This window comes from Otolemur garnettii, unplaced genomic scaffold, assembly GCF_000181295.1.
Source record: "Otolemur garnettii isolate 467f Iridium unplaced genomic scaffold, OtoGar3 scaffold00119, whole genome shotgun sequence".
NCBI lineage: Eukaryota > Metazoa > Chordata > Mammalia > Primates > Galagidae > Otolemur > Otolemur garnettii.
Window position 1 is genome coordinate 4,751,110 of NW_003852514.1, and position 19,967 is coordinate 4,771,076.

Genomic DNA, 19,967 nt, shown 5'->3' on the forward strand with positions numbered 1-19,967 from the left:
AAAAAAAAAAAAAAAAAAAGAAATGAGTATAATTGTGATGGATGTGTTACTTAGTTCAATGTAAGTATTTCACACTGCAGTATCTTGAACCCCATAAATGTATCAATGTACAGTTATGACTTAATAAAAAATAATAATAATAAAAAGGGCTTATGAGTAGGTCAGGCTCACTTATGTAATCTCTCTTAAGAAAAGTCAACTATGACACATAACTGTTTGGGTGAATGTCTCATGTAGGGGTGCGTAATATGGCACAGCAAAGATAAGACATGCAGAGAAATGTAGAATAAGGGACTGGAGCTCTCTTTGGCAATCCAGCAAAGTTCTTTATTCTACCAAAGCTTATATAAACCATACCGCATGTACACATAATTAATTAATAAACAATGACTCATACCTCCTGACACAGGCCCAGCATGGCCCGTCGCCAAGGAGTCTGTTGATTAGCCAAAAACCATTCCACTAACTTTATCTATAACTATTCTTAAATCCTATAATGAAAACAAGACCATAAAACAAGTTTCTGGGAGAATAAGCTGATTGAATGCTTGACCTTCAACAGATCATCTGGAGGCAGTTATCCATCCTGGGAAGTAGTCTGGAAATTCCCGAGATATACCTCTCCATACCTGCCTGCAGGCCAGTCCCTCCCGGCCCCCACTCCGCCCCCACCCGGAGGCTCAGCCCTGAATCATTTCTACATGATAAGGTCCTGAGCCACATAGGGAGGTCTATCCAGGTCTTTCTACATTCTAACTCACAAAAGACTTCAAACTTGCTCTCACAAAATGGAACTGTTTAAAGGCTTACTTATAGGCCTTCCACCAATACATAACATAACCTAATCACAGAAGTAATACACAGTCCCTGGGATTTTGCAAAGCACATACCCCACTGGGACAGGAAATCTTGGGCCCATCTTAGAAATCTGCCTGCCCCAAGTGCTCAGAAAGGTTCCCTCAGGAAAGAGAGCAGTCAGGCTACACCAACTCAGCTCAGAATTTCTAACGATCCACACGATGCCGAAGCCGACTCCCAGGGCCCTGCATCCAGCCTGCGGACGCAGCGCTGCCTGGCTCAAACAGCTTGCCCTTAGATGTTCTTAACTCCCTGCACATTTCTCCTGTATTCTAAAGAACCCTTCTACCACCATTTTCCCACCGGCTTCAGCCCAGTTAACTCTAATCTCAAATTGGGCTCCATTGGCCCAGACCCACAGGGCTCTAAAATTACCTTCTAGATGAGGGAGGAATGCTCGTCAGCTCTCTGAAGGGTGCAGAAGCTAACATAAGCTCACTGAACTGGTGTATTTATTTTTTTATTTCACATGTGGACAGGTTTTCTTTACAAAATAATTCTGATAGCAGCTTGACATGAGTTCCCCGAAAATTGGGGATAGAAAAATACATTAAATCAATCCAGATAAATGTGACACGCCAAACAATGCATTTCCTAACGTGTTATTTATAGTAGAGTCTGAATGAGCAGAAACATAACCCAAGCATATGAAAAGCAGCTTCCAGAACTGTCTTTTGGACACATCTTTTTCTCACAGCAACTTTTTGTTGCAGTGAAGCCATCAGCCCTCATTCTCGACCTTCCTCTTAACTTCTTTCTTGGGCTGGCATCCAGCGGGTCAAGGTTATGGGTATTGAGTTATCATCAGCCTTACTGTCCTACTTTTTCCTGAGTCTTAGAGGATCTTTCCTTGTGGTCTCTATTCATCAAAACCACTAGAGTGCTGGTGTCTTTCTGGTTAAAGGACTCTCTGAGGTTCCTCAAGTTTGAAGGAAAAGGTAGTCTCTTTCAAATCCTTTTACAAAGGAAACTTTCCCTCTTGCTTCGCCCTACAGACTTCCCTCACCTCGTTCCACAATGAACTGGAGTAACAGAGCCATCTTTAGATCTTTTACAGACTTGAAGACATGCAGAAGGCGTTAACAACAGCAAGATATCAAAGTAGGAAACCTTTTAAAAAGGATACAGATGTACTATACTCATAGGTGTTAGACACGATCAGTGTTTCTTGTTTGTTTTGAGTGTGTGGTATATTTATAACTCTCCTAAGCTAGACCAAATGATCTAATGAATGGAAACAGATTTCCCCCTACCATTGAATTGAGGGTTTGGAGTTAAGAGTTCTGGGCTCTGTTCCTGGTTTGTCTGGTGCTATGGTTTTGTGACCTCAGGCATGTCCCTTGATTGACCTGTTCAATTTCTCATCTGTAAAGTAAGGAATCAAATATTAAACAATCTGCTAACATAATTCTTAGCAACGAAAGATCAGCAGTTGAAAAACATAATAATATAAATAACAACATTGGCTTAACTTAGAGCATTTATTATGTACCAGTCTTTGGCTAAGCGTTTTACAAGCATTTTGTCATCCTATTCTCAAGAAAATTCAGTGATATTTGTTCTATTATGGTCTCTATTTGGTGAAAAAGTAAAGTGAGCATTAGAGCAATTGATTGCCTTGCCCTAGGACACATGGGATGTGGAGGAGCTGACAGCAGAGAAAGGGAAGTGCTGGCTCCAGCCCTCCACCTCTCAACACCATATTGTCCCCTACCTACCTGTGACCACCTCCATCAGCACCCCCTGACCGGCCATCACTCCATATCCTGAGAAAATTCAACATCTGTTTCTAAATTTTTAATCTCTTTGAAAGAAGGAATAAGGCATTATTTGGTTTTTATGCTATATAAAATCTACTTTAAACCAATGGCTACTATCAAATTTGAGGGTTAAATTCCACAACAAGAATTGCAAATTCAAAAGCTTCCAGGGATCCAGGTCAGCATCACACTTCATCAAATCTAAGGTGCCATGGCGTTAAGACCAGTCATTGGTTTTTATATCACCAAGCTAGAAAAATCTTTCCAATAATAATTACAAGAAGCATTGGTGGCTAGCAACACTCTGATTTCACAGATGTAAGATGTGATGCAGTGGGTGTCTTAGGACTGATGAAACAGTTACAGGGTTTCTGAGAAGGTGTGATGTTCCTAAAAAGGACTGTTTTTCTCAGCACCAGATCCTTGGTGCTGAGCATTCTGATTTTTTAAAAGAAGCCTGAAATCCATATTTTAAGTAAATATTCTTTTCTTGCATAATATGAAATATTTAATTAGAAAATATTGGGCATTTATATATTTGAAATATTCTCAGCTTAATTTCTAGACAGAAGCTATTTTTTTGCATTTGGTCCATTGTTTTTATTGTATTTCATTTCGTTTTCCCAAGATTTGTTAAGGTTTAATAGACAAAAAATTGCATATATGGATGGTATACAATGTGATGTTTTGATTGTTTTGTGTGTATACATTGTGTACATTGTGAAACAATTAAATCAAGCATTTTTTTTCTCTTTGCTACATTGATAGAAATGTCATGAATCAGGGCCTTCATTGCATCTGTCACTGGAGCAGTGCACACTGTACCCACCAAGCAACCTCCCGGAAGCTACCCCTCTCTCCTCCAAGTGCCCATTGTCCATCATTCCACACTCTGCTTCCATGTGTACACGTTATTTAGCTCCCACTTAAAAGTGAGAATATTTGTCTTTCTATGTCTTAAGATAATGGCCTCCAATCCTATCCATGCTGCTGCAAAGACATGATTTCATTCCTTTTCATGGCTGAAAAGTATTCCATTATGTGTATATACCATATTTCCTTTATCCAGTCCTCTGTTGCTGGACACTTAGCTTGATGCCACATCTTTGTCTCATGAATACTGCTGCACTAAACATACAAGTGCATTTATCTTTTCTGTATGTTCATTTATTTTCCTTTGGGTAGATACCCAGAAGTGGGACTGCTAGATTATATGGTAGTTCAATTTTGAAAACTCTCCCTATTGTTTTCTATGGAGATTGCACTAATTTCTATTTCTACCAGTGGTATGTAAAAGTGACCTTTTCTCAGCTTGGCGACTAGCTCAAGTGGCTAGGCTGCCAGCCATGTACACCGGAGCTGGTGGGTTTGAATCCAGCCCGGGGCCCACCAAACAACAATGACAACTACAACCAAAAAATAGCCAGGCATCGTGGTGGGGACCTGTAGTCCCAGCTACTTGGGAGGCTGAAGCAAGAGAATCACTTGAGCCCAGGAGTTTGGAGGTTACTGTGAGCTGTGATGCCACAGCACTCTACCCAGAGTGACAGCTTGAGACTCTGTCTCAAAAAAAAAGTTACCTTTTCTCTGCATTCTCACCAACATCTGTTATTTTTTGTCCTTTTCATTATTCCATGGTGTATGATGATATCTCGTTGTGATTTTAATTTGCATTTCCCTGATGATTAGTGATGTTGAACATTTTTCATACGCTCATTGTCCATTTGTTTGTCTTCTTTTAAAAAATGTCTCTTCCTGTCCTTAACCCACTTTTTAAAGGGGTTATTTATTTTTCGTTGTTGTTTGAGTTCCTTATAGATTCTGGATATTAGTGCCTTGTCAAATGTATAGCTTGCAAATTTTTCGCTCAATCTGCAGTCTGTCTCTTCACTCTATTATTTCTTTTACTGAAATTATAAAACTAATAGAAGAAAACCTGGGGAATACTTTTCTGGACATTGGTTAGGCAAAGAATTTATGACTAAGACCTCAAAAGCTTAGGTAACAAAACCAGAAATAGTTGCCAGGTGCAGTGGCTCATGCCAGTAATCCTAGCACTTTGATAAGTGAAAGTGGAAAGATCAGTTAAGGCTGAGAGTAGTCGGCTCGGCGCCTGTGGCTCAAGGGGCTAAGGTACCAACCACGTACACCTAAGGTGGCAGGTTCGAATCCCCAGCCCGGGCCCGCCAAGCAACAATGACAGCTGCAACCAAAAAATGGCCGGGTGTTATGGCGGGCGCCTGTAGTCCCAGCTACTTGGGAGGCGGAGGCAGGAGACTTGCTTGAGCCCAGGACTTGGAGGTTGCTGTGAGCTGTAATGCCATGGCACTCTACCCAGGGGGGATAGCTTGACGCTCCGTCTCAAAAAAAAAAAAAAAAAAAAAAGGCTGCGAGTAGTGAGACTCGTGTCTGTACATTTTTTTTTAATTAGTCAGGCATGGTGGTATATACCTGTAGTCCCAGCTACTCAGAAGGCTGAGGTGGGAGGATCGCTTGAGCCCAGGGTTTGAGGCTATAGTGAACTATGATTGCCCCACTGTACTCAGTCTGGGTAACAGAGTAAGATTCTGTCTCTAAAACAAACAAACCACAAAACAAAAGACAAATGGGACTTAATTAAACTATAAAGTTCCTACACAGCTGTTTCACTTGTTACATTCAAGTCTTTAATCCATCTTGAGTTGATTTTTTCATTTAGTAAGAAATAAGGATTTAGCTTCCTTCTGCATATGATGATCCAATTTTCCCTGAACCATTTATTGAAAAGGGTGTCCTTTCCCCAGTGTATGTTCATGACAACTTTGTCAATGATCAATTGGCTATAAATATGTGGCTTTATTTTGGGGTATGTTTCATTGGTCTATGTGTCTATTTTTATGCCAGTACATGCCGTTTTGGTTACTGTAGCCTAGTAGTATAATTTGAAGTCAGGTAATGTGATCTTCCAACTTTGTTCTTTTTACTTAGGATTGCTTTGGCTATTCAGGCTCTTTTTGGTTACATTTGCCTTTAGAATTGTTTTTTCTAATTCTGTGAAAAATGATATTGGCATTTTGATAGGGATTATACTGAGCCATTGTACATGTATTGTTTTTGGATGGTATGGTCATTTTAATGGTATTAATTCTTCTGATCTGTAAGCATGGAATGCTTTTTCTATTTGCATCATCTACAATTTCTTTCACTGGTGTTTTATATTTTTCCTTGTAGAAGAGATCTTTCACCTTCTTGGTAAAATATATTCCCAGATTTTTTTAAGCTATATAAATGGGATTGCCTTCCTGATTTTGTTCTCATTATTGGTGCATAGAAATGCTGCTGATTTCTGTATGTTGATTTTGTATCCCCATTACATATGACATTGGCTGTGGTTTCTTGTATGTGGACTTTATTATTTTGAGGTATGTTTCATCTATGCCTAGTTTGCTGAGGGTTTTTATCATGAAGGGATACTGAATTTTATCAAATGCTTTTTTGGGATCTATTAAAATGATCGTATGGATTCTGTTTATGTGATATATCACACTTATTGATTTGTGTATATTGAGCCATCCTATATCCTTGACATAAACATCCACTTGACCATGGTGCATTTTCTCTTTGATGTGCTATTGTATTTGATCTGCTAGTGTTTTGTTGAGGATTTTTGCATCAGTGGTTACCAGGGATATTGGTCTGTAGTTTTCTTTTTTCTGCTGTTTCCTTGCCTGGTTTTGGCATCAGGGTAGTACAGGCATTATAGAATGAGTTGGGGAGATACTCGCCTCTTCAATATTTTGGAACAATTTCCAGAGGATTGGTGTTAGTTTGTTGTATGTTTGGTAGAATTTGACTGTGAATTTCTGGTCCTGGGCTTTTCTTTGAGAGATTTTTTTATTTCTGATTCAATCTTGCTACTCTTATTGATCTGTTCAAGAGTTCTATTTCTTCCTTGTTCAATTTCAAGAGGTTGTATGTTTCCAGGAATTTATTCATTTCCTTTAGGCTTTTTAGTTGTTCATAATAGTCTCTGATTATCTTTTGTATTAATGTTCCTATGGTATCAATTGTAATGCCTCTTTTTCATTTCTAATTGTGTTTATTTGGATCTTTTCTTGGTTAATATAGCTAGTGGTTTATCAAGTTTGTTTATCTTTTCAAAGAACCAACTTTTCATTTTATTGATCCTTTGCATTCTTTTTACATTCTCTATTTCATTCTGCTTGCACTTTTGTTATATCTTTTTTTCTTCTGACTTTAGGTTTGGCTTGTTATGATTTTTCTAGTTTCTCAAGATATGATATTAGGTAGTGATTAACAAATTATGTGATCTTTCTATTTTTTGATGTAGATATTTAATGATATAAACTTCTCTCTTTTCTATCTCACAGGTTTTGGTAGATTGTGTTTTAATTTTCATTCATTTCAAAAATATTTATAATTTCTGTCTTAATTTCCTTATTGACCCAATCATTATTCAGGAGCATGTGGTATAATTTCCATGTATTTTTATAGTTTCTGAAGTTCTTCTTGGTATTGATTTCTAGCTTTATTGCACTGTCATCTGGTATTGATTTCTAGCTTTATTTCACTGTCATCAATCAATATCATTTCAATTTTTGTAAATTTGTTAAGACTCTAAAATATGGTCTATCTTGGATAATGTTCCACATGCTGGTGAAAAGAATGTATGTTCTATAATTGTTGGGTAGTGTTCTATAAATGTCTGATAAGTCTGTTTGGGCTTAAGTCCAATGTTTCCTTATTGATCTGTTGATCTGTCTTAATGATCTGTTTAGTGCTGTAAGTAGAGTGTTAACCCCTCCTCCCCAATTATTATATTGCTGTCTATCTCTTTCTTTAAGGCTGTTAATATTTGTTACGTGAATCTGGGTGCTCTATTGTTTATATCCTCCTGTTGAATTGATCACTTTTTCATTATACAGATGGCACCAAAATAATATATACACATGAAAGAAAGAAAAAAACTGTTAAAATTCTAATATATCACACTTGACTTGTATAATTGTCAGAGATACAATATAGAAAATAACAAACATTTCAGTATATATTGAGTATTACTATTTTAATATAGTTTTTTCCTTTCTGAAAATGTGTATACATTTTTGGGGCACCTTCTGTTTAATGACTTTCTTTGCCCTTTTTTTTCTTTACTGTTTTTAATTTAAAGTCTGATATAACTGATATAAGTATTAGAAACTATCCTGTTCTCTTTTGGTCCCTGCTTGGAAAATCTTTTTCCACACCTTTACTCTCAGTCTATATGTCTTCATGGGTTCATTTCTTGTAAGCAGCAGATAGTTGGATCATGCCCTCCCTAATCTGCCAATCTATATCATTTAAGTGGAGTATTTAACCCATTTTTATTTAAGGTTAATATTGATATGTGAGGTTTTATTCTTGGCATATTGTTAATTGTTTTCTAGTTGTTTCTTTCTTTTTCTCTTTTTGTCTTAATGATTGGATTAAATGCTGTCATGTTGCTACTTGATGCTTTCTTTTCCTCCTTTATGTAACTGTTTAATAAGACCTATGAGTTTTATATTTTCATGTGTTTTAGTAATGGTGAATATTGACCTTTCATTTCCATGTTTAAGACCCATTTGAGCATTTTCTATATGCCAGTCTAGTGGTGATGAATTCTCTCAGCATTTGCTTGTCTGGGAAAAACTTTTTCTCCTTCTTTTATGAAGCTTAGTCTAGCAGGATATGAAAATCTACACTGAGAGTTTTTTTCTTCCAGTGCTTTAAAAATGCTGTCCCATTCTCTTCTGGCCTGTGAGGTTTCTGCTGAGAAGTCTGCTTTTAGCCTGATGAGATATCCTTTATAGGTGCTAATTTTTAAATACTTTATTTCCCATTAACCGTAGACATTCTAAATATAATATGCTGTCATGAAGTCCTTTTTGCCATATTTTATCCTGGGGCTTGTTCAGCCTCCTGTATCTGGATGTCTTGCTTTCTTGCTAGACTTAGGAAACTTGTGTTGATTGTTTCCTTAAATAGATTTTCCAAATTTTTTGAACTCTCTTCCCCTTCAAGAATACTGATAATTCATAAGGTCAGTCACTTGATGTAGTCACAGATTTCTCTAAGGCTTTATTTATTCTTTTTTATTCTTTTTTCCTTATACTTGTCTGACTAGATTATTTCAAAAGACTTCTCTTCAAGTTCAAAGACTTTTCTTCTGCTTGGTCTAATCTATTATTGAAGATTTCAAATTTATTTTATATTTCCTTCAGTGAATTTTTCACTTCTAGAATTTCTGTTTAGTTTCTTTTTTTAAGATATCTACCTCCTTGGTAAATTTCTCATTCATATCCTAAATTGATTTTCTGATTGTATTAGTTTGCAGATTTCTTTTGCATCTCATTGAACTTCTTTAAAATCAATATTTTGAATTCTTCATCTGACATTTTGAAGAATTTTTTTTTAATTGGGCTCTATTTCTGGATAATTGTTGGGGTCCTTTGGTGACATCATATTCAGGAAAGAATTATTTCATGATGATGTATATATCTTATTTGTTGAACAGATCAGAACATTTAAGTAAATCTGATTTAAAAGGATATGTTGAAAATTAAGTTTTTAAAAAACACAAATACTCTATGGGCCAGAGAAAACAGCAATTTTGGACCATGTACCACATGGTCCCACAGATATAGCCTACAGTCTTATCTGTCCCCAGTGGGTGCTTTTGTTGGGTTTGAACCAGATAAGAATGGCCCATAGAAAGTGAAGCAATGACTCCTATTCATACACCAAGGGAACCAGTTGGTTAGGTAATAGTGTAGATAAGAAAGCATGAGGACCTCTATGAGCCTGGTGGCTCATGCCTATAACCCTAACAATTTGGGAGGCCAAGGCAGGAAGATCGGTTGAGGCAGGAGTTTAAGATCAGCCCGAGCAAAAACAAGATCGTCTCTACAAAAAACAGAAAAATTAGGTGAATGTGATGATACATAGCCACTTGGGAGATTGAGGCAGGAGAATCATTTATCATTTCAATGAGCTTTAATGATGCCACAGTACTCCAGCCTAAGCAACAGAGCAAGACCCTAGCTCAAAAAAATAAAAAGAAAAGAAAGTAAGAGGACCTGGACCAAGGTGCCAGCATAGGGATGCAAAGAAGTGGATCATTTGTCCATGATAGAAGATGCAGTCCTTAGCACTTGGAACAGAGGCCACTGGTGATAGGCCAAAGTCACCAGAACCTATGCTCCCACTCAGAACCAAGATCAAGACAACAGTTTTGAGGGTTAGCGAGGTTTAGTTAGGGACAACTTTAAGACATATATTTTTCCATTACCTTTTAAGATACTTGAGACTGGGGCTTCTCACAATGTGGTCCTCCCACCAGCAGCACTATCACCTGAAAACTTGTTACAAAAACAGATTCTGGAGCCTTCCCAGCCTTACAAAATCAGGCCTGCTGGAGGAGGTCCCAGCAATCCATGTTTTATCAAGCCTGCAGTTGGTTCCGGTGCATACTAAAATTGGAGAACTTCTGCTTGAGAGCAAACATGACTCAGTTACTTCTCAGGGCTTGGTACAATCTTATCATGTTCCCTCTTTTAGAACAGTCTAATTGCACTACATAAGAAACTATATTAGGGAGGCGCCTGTGGCTCAGTGAGTAAGGCGCCGGCCCCATATACTGAGGGTGGCGGGTTCAAACCTCAGCCCCGGCCAAACTGCAACAAAAAATAGCCGGGCATTGTGGCGGGCGCCTGTAGTCCCAGCTACTTGGGAGGCTGAGGCAGAAGAATCGCCTAAGCCCAGGAGTTGGAGGTTGCTGGATCGACTCCGCTGCACTCTACCAAGGGCAAAAAAGTGAGACTCTGTCTCTACAAAAAAAAAAAAAAAAAACTATATTAGAGACGCATGGCTTCATAGCCTATAAATCATTGGGGAAAACATAGTATTGATTAATCCCAGCTAGCATGCCCATCCACATAGTACTTCTTGTGCAGTCTCACTACCTTCTGTTTAGTAAGCCAAATGTTGAACCTCTCAAACACAGCACTCCTTTGCCTGAAGATTTAGTCCTGGTGGTAAGCTATGCAGTCCTGTGTGGTCAAAAGCAGAGAAAGAAAATCATTCCTAATGAAGTGATACATTACTTCCAATTTGCTCCATGAAAACTATAGGAGACATGCCTCATTTTCCCAACTCCTCCCTTTTTTCCCCATAGTATTCAGCAAAAGTACCTTAAAATTGGAAAGCCCACACCTTGCCTTCCAGGCAATAAAGAAAGCAGAAGTTGTGACGAGTCTGGAAGCTGATCTGGTGACAGCAGCATCAGAAAGCAGAGGTCAGCAGGCAGAATATGAACAAATATGAGCAAAAGAGAGACAAGCAGCCAGGCTGGATCTGAAGAAACATCCTGAGGAGGTTAACGAACTCTGTGGGCGGGGTGAAGTGGGTTCCGCAACTCTTGTTTTATTCAAGTCTTCCAGACCAGACATTGAATTTCAAGAAATCTTTGAATTGTTCCCGCTCAACTTTCACATTTATAAACAGGATGTGGGAGCAAATAATGCCTAATTCTTTAGACAATTTTAAAAGTGTGTATAAAAGAACAGGCTTAGTGCTTGGCACATAATTGGGTCTCATCTGTCTTACTGGTTTTCCCGTCCCCTTGATGGGCCTTTTCCTGTCTTCCCTCTCAGGTATCTCAGGGGATTCCCTTGGAATTGACTTGGAGTTTTGTGTTTCACCTTTTAGGCCCCCACAGATGGCTTTGCCCTTTCTGTTTATAGGCCTTTCTGTTGCAGAACTTGAAATGAGCTGTGTTACCACCTAATAGTTATATTATGAAGCTGTAATGAGGGAAATTATTTTTTGCAAACATAATACATGCAAAGGGAAATCAGAAGAGTTATTCTGCCTTCAAATAAATATTCAAAATCATTTTATAACAAAACTGTCCTAAAAGAGAATGGAAGCCAGGACTCTAACTCTCTTGATTAACTCATTAACATATATTAAGCAATGATGAAAAGTAAAATGTTTTAACAGCCTGGTTTGCAAACACCTACTAGACTGAAGATAATCCATGTAACTACTGTGCTCTAAAATTTTCCAGAAAGGCAGTTGATTAATTAAGAGAAACCTTAGAGCAGCTTCTTAAAGCCACGTTCTAGCTCCTCCCTAAAAGTTTCCTGGAAATCCCTAAATAATAACAAAAAGCACAGATATAGCAATCCAACGCTACACTTTGCTAAATGGAAAAACATTGTAATTACAACAGCAAACATCTATTGACCTATCATTCTATTGCCTTAGGCTCTGCTTTAATAAATACCTTTTGCAAATTTGAATGCAAAAAGCCATTATTTGCATACATAGTTTACAAAGGGCCTTTAATATCAAAGTAATTGAGTTTGTTGATTTCCAATTTTTTTGAAAAGTACCCCTCCCATCCACAAGCAGATCTTTTATTACTGGGAAAGACATAAAGTTGCTAGAAGCATCTTTTAATCAATAGTGCCCAGTCGAATCACTGTCTTCCTTGCCTGTCGATGGAGAAATCACTATGATTAAGCATGTTGTATTGGGGTGTGAATACCCATTTCAATGCTTGTTTTGCCTGTCTCCCGTTTTCCTTCTTCTTACAGATTTTTAAAAGCATTGGCTCTGATGAGACTGCCCCAGGGCAAGGAAGTCGAAGGCTGATCAGCTTTTCTCTCTCAGGTATGTTCTGGTCACCTAGAGGCCTTATGGACAGTCAGAATGTCAGCTAAGAGTCTGCAGACCTGCTTCAATCTGACTCTTTCCCATAAGTTACCCGACCTCTCTGTGTCTTCAGTTTCTCCACCTATAAAGCAAAATTTGTAAAAAATCTCAATTCTTCTTGACAACTAGAGGAAGAAAACTTGCCCTTCCTCCCAAGAACTCACCATAAGATCAACTCACAATTAAGGCAGATTAATAAGAGAAAGGATGTATTTACTGCACACACAGGGAGAAATCACAGAGGGAGAACCCAGTCTCTAGTGGAGTTCAGGTACCTTTATACAGGCCTTTCAGAGGGGAGGGGGGAAACTGAGGAGGACAGGGCATAAACAGTTGCTTAGGGAGGTTGCTAGAGAGGATGAATGGATGGGGAGAAATAGATTGATTTGTGGATGAGTCATTTAAAAAGTTTTGAGATACACAAACATCAAGAAATGTAAAATCAGTGCAGATGGAAACAAATGAAGCTCTCACAGCAACAACAATAAACCAAGCAAGTTGATATCTTGAAACACAACATGTCTGTCTCCTAACATTCTGAAATAAAGAAAAAAAAAGACACTGTTAACTATGTCTCTTGGGCGTGAAATAACAGACCAAAAAGAACATAGTCTGTCTCAAAACTTGTGCAGTAACCATGTAGATTAGCCTAGAAGACAGTTGTTTGTGACACAGATAACTTGGCCAGGTGCACCTACATTCCTCGTCCTTGTTCCTGAAATATTTTGAGATATTATGAAGGGGGAACTGGAGTCAGTTGTTTCCTTTGACACTCTTACTAGGCCAGGCCAGGTTATGCAGTTTGAGGGAAGGCCTCCTCCAGTGTTTCTTAACCTTGGCCTTCAATTCAAAGTTTTCTTTATACCATGGAGTCATATTTTGAGGTGAAATTTCCTTAGCTCCTTCGCTTCATAAGGATAATGGAGATCTCAGTAAGTAATGGATGCAAAAGTACTTTCAGATGATGGGAAGAGAGGCTGCTCCTCCACTTTTCCTGCAGGGCCCGTGGAAAAATTGGGAGTAAATAAAGGAAAGGTTGGGAGAGCCTGGGGAGAGAGGCAGCCCTCAACCCTTCATCTAGACAAACCCTCGCAAGGAGCCCAACTGATAAAACAGATAAAAACTGAGCTGCTCAAAAAGCACATTCATGGAAAAGAAAATCAATGGAATCCAGTTAAAGTCTGTCAACTAATAGCATAACATTTTAGTCTAATAGTTTGTTTTCATGAACGTACCATAGTTCTGTAATTTGTTAACAATGGGGAAAATTGGGTCAAGGGTGTATGAGAAATCTTTGTACTATCCTTGGAACTCGTCTGTAAATCTAAAATGACTTCAAAATTAAACATTTAAAAGAAAAACTGAGCTGCTCTGGCTAAAACGACATACAAAGCTCAAAGCTTCACATCCTCAGTCCCACCCTAAGTGGTTTTTAGCACAGAAAGACATGAAGTCTGAAGACTCTGTAGAGCACAGAAAAACTGCTGGCTTAGCTTGTCAAATCCAGAAATGTCTCAGGCCGTGAACACCCGGGATCAGTGCTCACAGGCATGAAATGCACGGGTCACCTGGGGGGTGGACAGTCAGCTGGGACTTTCCAAGCCTAAGTGAGACCCATAAAGCCAATGTGTGTCTTAAAGTCCACCAGCAGCTTCAGCATGTGCCTGTCTGTCTTGCAAAAGAAAAACAAGAAGAAATGCAATACTTTGTGTTACTGCAGCAAAAGCTAACAACTCCTGCTTTGCCAGTCTCCTGTTCCTGGAGAAATAACAACCAGACTTCAAAAGCAATAGACTACTACACAACTACATGCCAGAAACCAACAAGAATTTTCACTATTCAGAGCTCCAGTGAAGTCCTAAGGCCATGCAGGGTATGCAGGGCAGGATCTGGGAAGAGGTAAATACTCTATTCCTTGGGCCTCTGACATATAGACATGTGCTTACAGACCTCCCAGAGGAAAGGAAACTCCCCTGTTACAGCCCATCCAGGTTCAATGTCCTCTGCTCAAGAGGAAAGCAGTAAACTGAGACAGCAAGGGTTCTAGCAGAGAAAGGGCTTAACATAGCAGGTGCCATGCTAGAAGACGGGCAAAAGTTCTCAAATCCATGTCCTCCAGAATGTGGGGGAAAGAGTTTTTAAAGATAGTCTGGCAATTAAAAGGCTAGGGAATTGGGTCTGCTGATTGGCTGGTGATGAACTCATAGGGTTGGGAGGCAAAGACTATCTTCTCTGTTGGGAGATTCCCTGTATAAGGGGTCTTAAGGCTCTTGGATCTACTCCCACGGGTCTGGTTGGCATCAGTAGGTCCCCCAAAATGCAGAGTCTGAGAAACACTTCAAAGACCAGTCTCAGCCCTTATAAGAGCAATGTTGTCTGGAGAAGCACAAGACTATGGACATTATGATGGCAGTGTTATCCACAGGAGTTGTAGGGGGAGTCAAAGGTCTTGCACCTGTCAGAGAGAATAGTGCCATCAAACAGTAACCAGTTATGGCAGTAAGGAAATTAGGGAACAATGGCTAGTTAACTTCTGGCTATAACTATACTTTTATAAAAATCAGGCTTTGATTACTATTTATACCTTATGACTCTACATTCTTTTAATATAGACAATTTTACCCACCCTGCAACTTAGCTCACAGAGCTACATTCTAAGGTGATCAAGGTTGGTTCATCCCCTCCAGTCTTCCAATATAGCGTTTTTCTCATGCTTATTCCAAGACAGCAATTTCCAGCAATAGAATGTGACCAGGGACATAAAGCAGCTAAAGAAGCAAGCCTGGTATGGTCATGGAGGTCTGATACTCAGGAGTCAGATATGTGTTTGATTCACTATGTCCATCTAGCAAAAAACAAAAAAGGTAAATACTGCTGAAAATATCAAGGTAAATTCCATGCCTCAAAGAAAGACAAGGCAGAAAGATCAAAACTATACCTAATTACCAAATATAGACTCAGTGCCGGTCAGCTCTGAGGGAACAGCCCAGGAAGGAGTCCGACAGCAACCGGCTAGACAGCAACACCAATGACAGATGGACAAACCCTGGGACCACAGACCTGTTCATGGAGGAAAAATAGAAATTTTGAACTGAAGTATGTGTGCTGAAAATATTCTACCCTATTAAAAAGTTGAAGAACATAACACTCAAGAGAAAAAGAAAGCATTTTGTTGACAGATATCTATGAAAGAGAAGTAAAGTATTTGTCACTCATCTATTATACCCTCAATAAAATACAGAAAAGTACAGATGTAGTAAGAGATCTGAGGTAAGAAATGATGATAAGGAAGTTCTTTGAAGTTGGCAAAAATAAAAATTTAGAAGGTTAAGTGTGTTTGTTTTCTATTGCTGTTGTCACAAAACAGCAGATGCACTCTTCCTGTTCTGAAGGTCAGAAGTCCAGAATGACGTTTCGGGGACTAAAATCAAAGTGTCAGGATGGCTGGTGCCTTCTGGGAGCTTTGGTGCAAATCCATTCTTTGCCTCCTTCTGCTTCTAGCAGCTCCCAGCATCCTTTGGCTTGTGGCTGTGTCACTCCATTCTCTGCTCTGTCATCACATTGCCTCCCCCTCACTCTGTCCTTCCTGCCTCTGTCTCCTGTGATTACACTGGGTCCAGGATAATCTCCCCACCTCAAAATCCTTAACTTAATCCCATTTGCAAAGTCCCTTTTATTATGTAAAGTCACCTATTCACTGGTTCCAGGGATTAGGACATGAACATCTTTGGGGGGGTCATTATTCTGTCTACCACAGTAAAGGAAAGATTTAAAATAAACTCTACATAGAGAACTCAAACATATTAGCAAGAAAAAAACAAGTGATCCCATCTATGGGTGGGCAAAGGACTTGAAAAGAAACTTCTCTGAAGAAGATAGGTGCATAGCCTACAGATATATGAAAAAATGCTCATCATCATTAATCATCAGAGAAATGCAAATCAAAAGTACTTTAAGATATTATCTAACTCCAGTAAAATTAGCCCATATCACAAAATCCCAAAACCAGAGATGTTGGCGTGGATGTGGAGAAAAGGGAACACTCCTACACTGCTGGTGGGAATGTAAACTAATTCATTCCTTTTGGAAAGACATCTGGAGACCACTTAGAGAACTAAAAATAGACCTGCCATTTGATCCTACAATTCCTTTATTAGGTATATACCCAGAAGATCAAAAATCACATTACAACAAAGATATTTGTATCAGAATGTTTATGGCAGCCCAATTCATAATTGCTAGGTCATGGAAGAAGCCCAAGTGCCCATCAATCCACGAATGGATCAATAAACTGTGGTATATTATACCATGGAATATTATGCAGCCCTAAAGAAAGATGGAGACTTTACCTCCTTCATGTTTACATGGATGGAGCTGGAAAACATTCTTCTTAGTAAAGTATCTCAAGAATGGAAGAAAAACTATCCAATGTGCACAACCCTATTTTGAAACTAATTTATAGCTTTCATAGGAAAGATATAACCTAATTATAGCCTTAGAGTATGGGGAAGGTGGAGGGAGGGTGATTGTTGGGGTCACCTCTATGGTTTATCTTACAAGGGTACAAGTGAATCTTTCTAAAAGCAGAGTATGAATGTCTTAATAACTAAGAAAATGCCATGAAGGCTATGTTAACCAGTTTGATGAAAATATTTCAAATTGTATATGAAAACACCACACTGTACCCCATGATTGCATTAATGTACACAGCTATCATTTAATTTAAAAAAATGTATAATCACACCTGAAAAAGAAATAAATAAATAAATAAAATAAACTCTAAGAAGTACAATCATTAAAATTGTACTTTTACAATTAAAAGAATTAATTGAATTCTTAGAATTCAAATTGAATTGAAATTTAGAATTCAAATTGTACTGGAGACAATTTAAACATTCAAAATTAAGGACTAGCTCAATAAATTACCATAAAGCCAAATGATGAAATACTATATTCAAATTCTACTTTCAGAATTAAAAGTGAGTGTTAGAAAGCAGCGTAGAGCTCAATCACCGTGGCAAAATTGGAATCAGTGATACCGTCTCTGCCTTGAGAGTCTCTCCCAGAATGCACAGACAAAGGGCCAAACACAGAAAGGTGGGGAAGGAAAAGGTGGGGGATACCTCCCCAGCCAACACATAATCCATCTATCCACTTTTTTTGATGAAGAAATCAGAGGAAATTGGACATAATATAACAGAACACTTCAAGTGGAAGATAACTTCGAGTCTTTAACTTAAAGAAGACCATCGGGTGCTAAGAAAAAACAATGTACCTAAAGAGACCAACACTCAGACAAATCTTGTAGAATTTTTTCAGATATAGCCACACTAGACATTTGGGGTTAAAAAGCATGATACTTAGAAAATACTAAACCTCTTGCTTATATCAGACTTGTCTTCTGAGATGCCAAAATAATAAAGCAAAGCCTATAGAATTTTGAATATAGCAGGTTTGAACCCAAGATCTCTGTGTCAACCAACTTGTCATTTATGTGAGCAGGGAGGAGGAACATATTTCCAGACTTGCAAGGGTTCAGAGAACACGACCCTCGCACCTCACCTGTAAGTGATATGTGGACGTGTACTCCAGTATACAGAGAGAAAATCCAAGAAAATTCAAGAATTAAAGACTAGACACTATAAAAAGGACTGATTTTCTTGTTTAGGATTTAAAGTGAGAAATAATCAGAAAGGTAGATAAGGGAATTGCCTTCTCTAGAAAACCTCCAGAGTGCCATGAACTTATCAAAGCAAGATTGTTTACATAAATGCCTTACTTCTCAAATCTATTTGTATTTTCTGTTTTTACCACTTCTTGGAGGTAATAAATTTCCCAGACATTTTTCCTCTAATTTCCAATGAATTATACCTTTAGTACTGTAAGTTAAAAAAAATCAGAAATGTGAATAAAAATTTAATCACAAATGTATTGGAGACAATTTAAACATTCAAAATTAAGGACTAGCTCAATAAGTTACCATGAAGCCAAATGATTAAATACTATATACTCCTAAGAGTTACACATCAAAATGTTCTAAGAGGCATGGGAACATCTTTATGATTTTGTAGGGGAGGAAAAATAATTTTTCCTCTACCCTTTGTGAATTCTTAGCTGGGGATTCCTCATAAATTAACAAGAAAAAAGGGTACGAGTGAATCTTTCTAAAAACAGAGTATGAATGTCTTAATAACTGGGAAGATGATATGAAGGCTATGTTAACCAGTTTGATGAGAGTATTTCAAATTGTATATGAAAACGCCACACTGTACCCCGTGATTGCATTAATGTACACAGCTATGATTTAATAAAAAAAAAAAAAAGAAAAACAAACAAAAGTTTATTAACATGTATATCTCATGCCTATATGGGAGATCTTGGGGAAAATAAATAAATTTCCACAAGGTGGCTTAGAATTCCGGCTTATGTAGCATCTTTAAAAAGAATAATACAATTTTTAGAGAAGTGACAAGACAAAGGAAAAGGACCTTGAATCTGCAGGGACAGCAAATTGTGAAAAAACTATGGTAGACAAATGCTAGTTAGTAAAGTTTGTTATGTAGATTTCTTGGTACTATCTCCTGGTTAGTAAGAATCTGAAGTCATCTTTGATGATCAGCCTTCGTTGCTGTGATAGAGAGGAGAGGAGGGACACCTTTATAAATACATACCCTGCTCTTAGGCAAATAGGGAGAGAACAGAGAGAGCTTTTCTTGTATCTGCTTCTTCTCAATTCCCTTCAGCTCAAAATAATGCCAAAGCGGCATATTTTGAGAATTGTATTCTGGTTTCTCACATATTACAGGGTGGCATATTCTGGGCCTCTACATATATAATTCAAGGCAAAAAAAAAAAAAAAAAAAAGCAAAGGATGCAGTGTTGAGTATAGTCACAACTATGCAAAGAAAAATATTGGAAGAAAATAAGGAAGAAATTTGGCCAGGGTTGCCACTGGAGGATACAATTTAAAATAACTTTAAAATTCTGTTTCTTTTCTTTCTATATTTAAAAATGTTATAATAAATGTGCATATGTTCATCATCAGAACAGAAAGTAATACAAGCAGCAGTGGGAGAAAATTAAGCATCATGTATTTTTGGAAAATCATAGAACTCTTGGGCTCTTATGACATCTCTCCCACAAATTTCACGGTTGAAGTAATTGAGACCTGAGAGAGTCAAACTGATTTACTCAGCACTACAAAGTTCAATAGTTAGTGTTCCAGAACTAAAATTGAGGTGTAATGAGTCCCAGTGCAGGGCACTTTTAATTTGTGCCTCTTTTCCCTACAATTTTCAATACTTTTACTCTATAAAACATTTCAATAAGTATGCAAGTTTAACTTAAATGTGTAAATCCTTACAGAGAAAAGTGTAAAAGTTTACATAAGAGAAGACCTGTACAAATAAGGAAATGTCCTTGGGTGCAAAGTCTCAGTTTTGTAACACTGTTAATTCCCCTGAAACTAATGTATCAATTCAGTGTGGTTCTGATCAAAATCTCAATTTTTTAAGGGAGTTATTAAAATTTAGAAAGATTTATCTGGAAGAAAAAATGTTATCTTTTTCAAAAAATTAGAACAATGAAGAGCTACCAGGTATCAAATAGTTG

General features: G+C 37.9%; 1 protein-coding gene across 2 annotated transcripts in view; it reads left to right on the forward strand.

Annotated features, from left to right (window-relative positions):
* Positions 1-19,967, forward strand: part of HECW1 (HECT, C2 and WW domain containing E3 ubiquitin protein ligase 1) — a 419,352-nt gene that overhangs the window by 251,905 nt on the left and 147,480 nt on the right. For both annotated transcript variants that reach the window (XM_003797550.2, XM_012809965.1), the window contains one exon: positions 12,239-12,314. In XM_003797550.2, coding sequence (XP_003797598.1) covers positions 12,239-12,314 — 76 coding nt within the window. The remainder of the gene's footprint in view (positions 1-12,238; positions 12,315-19,967) is intronic.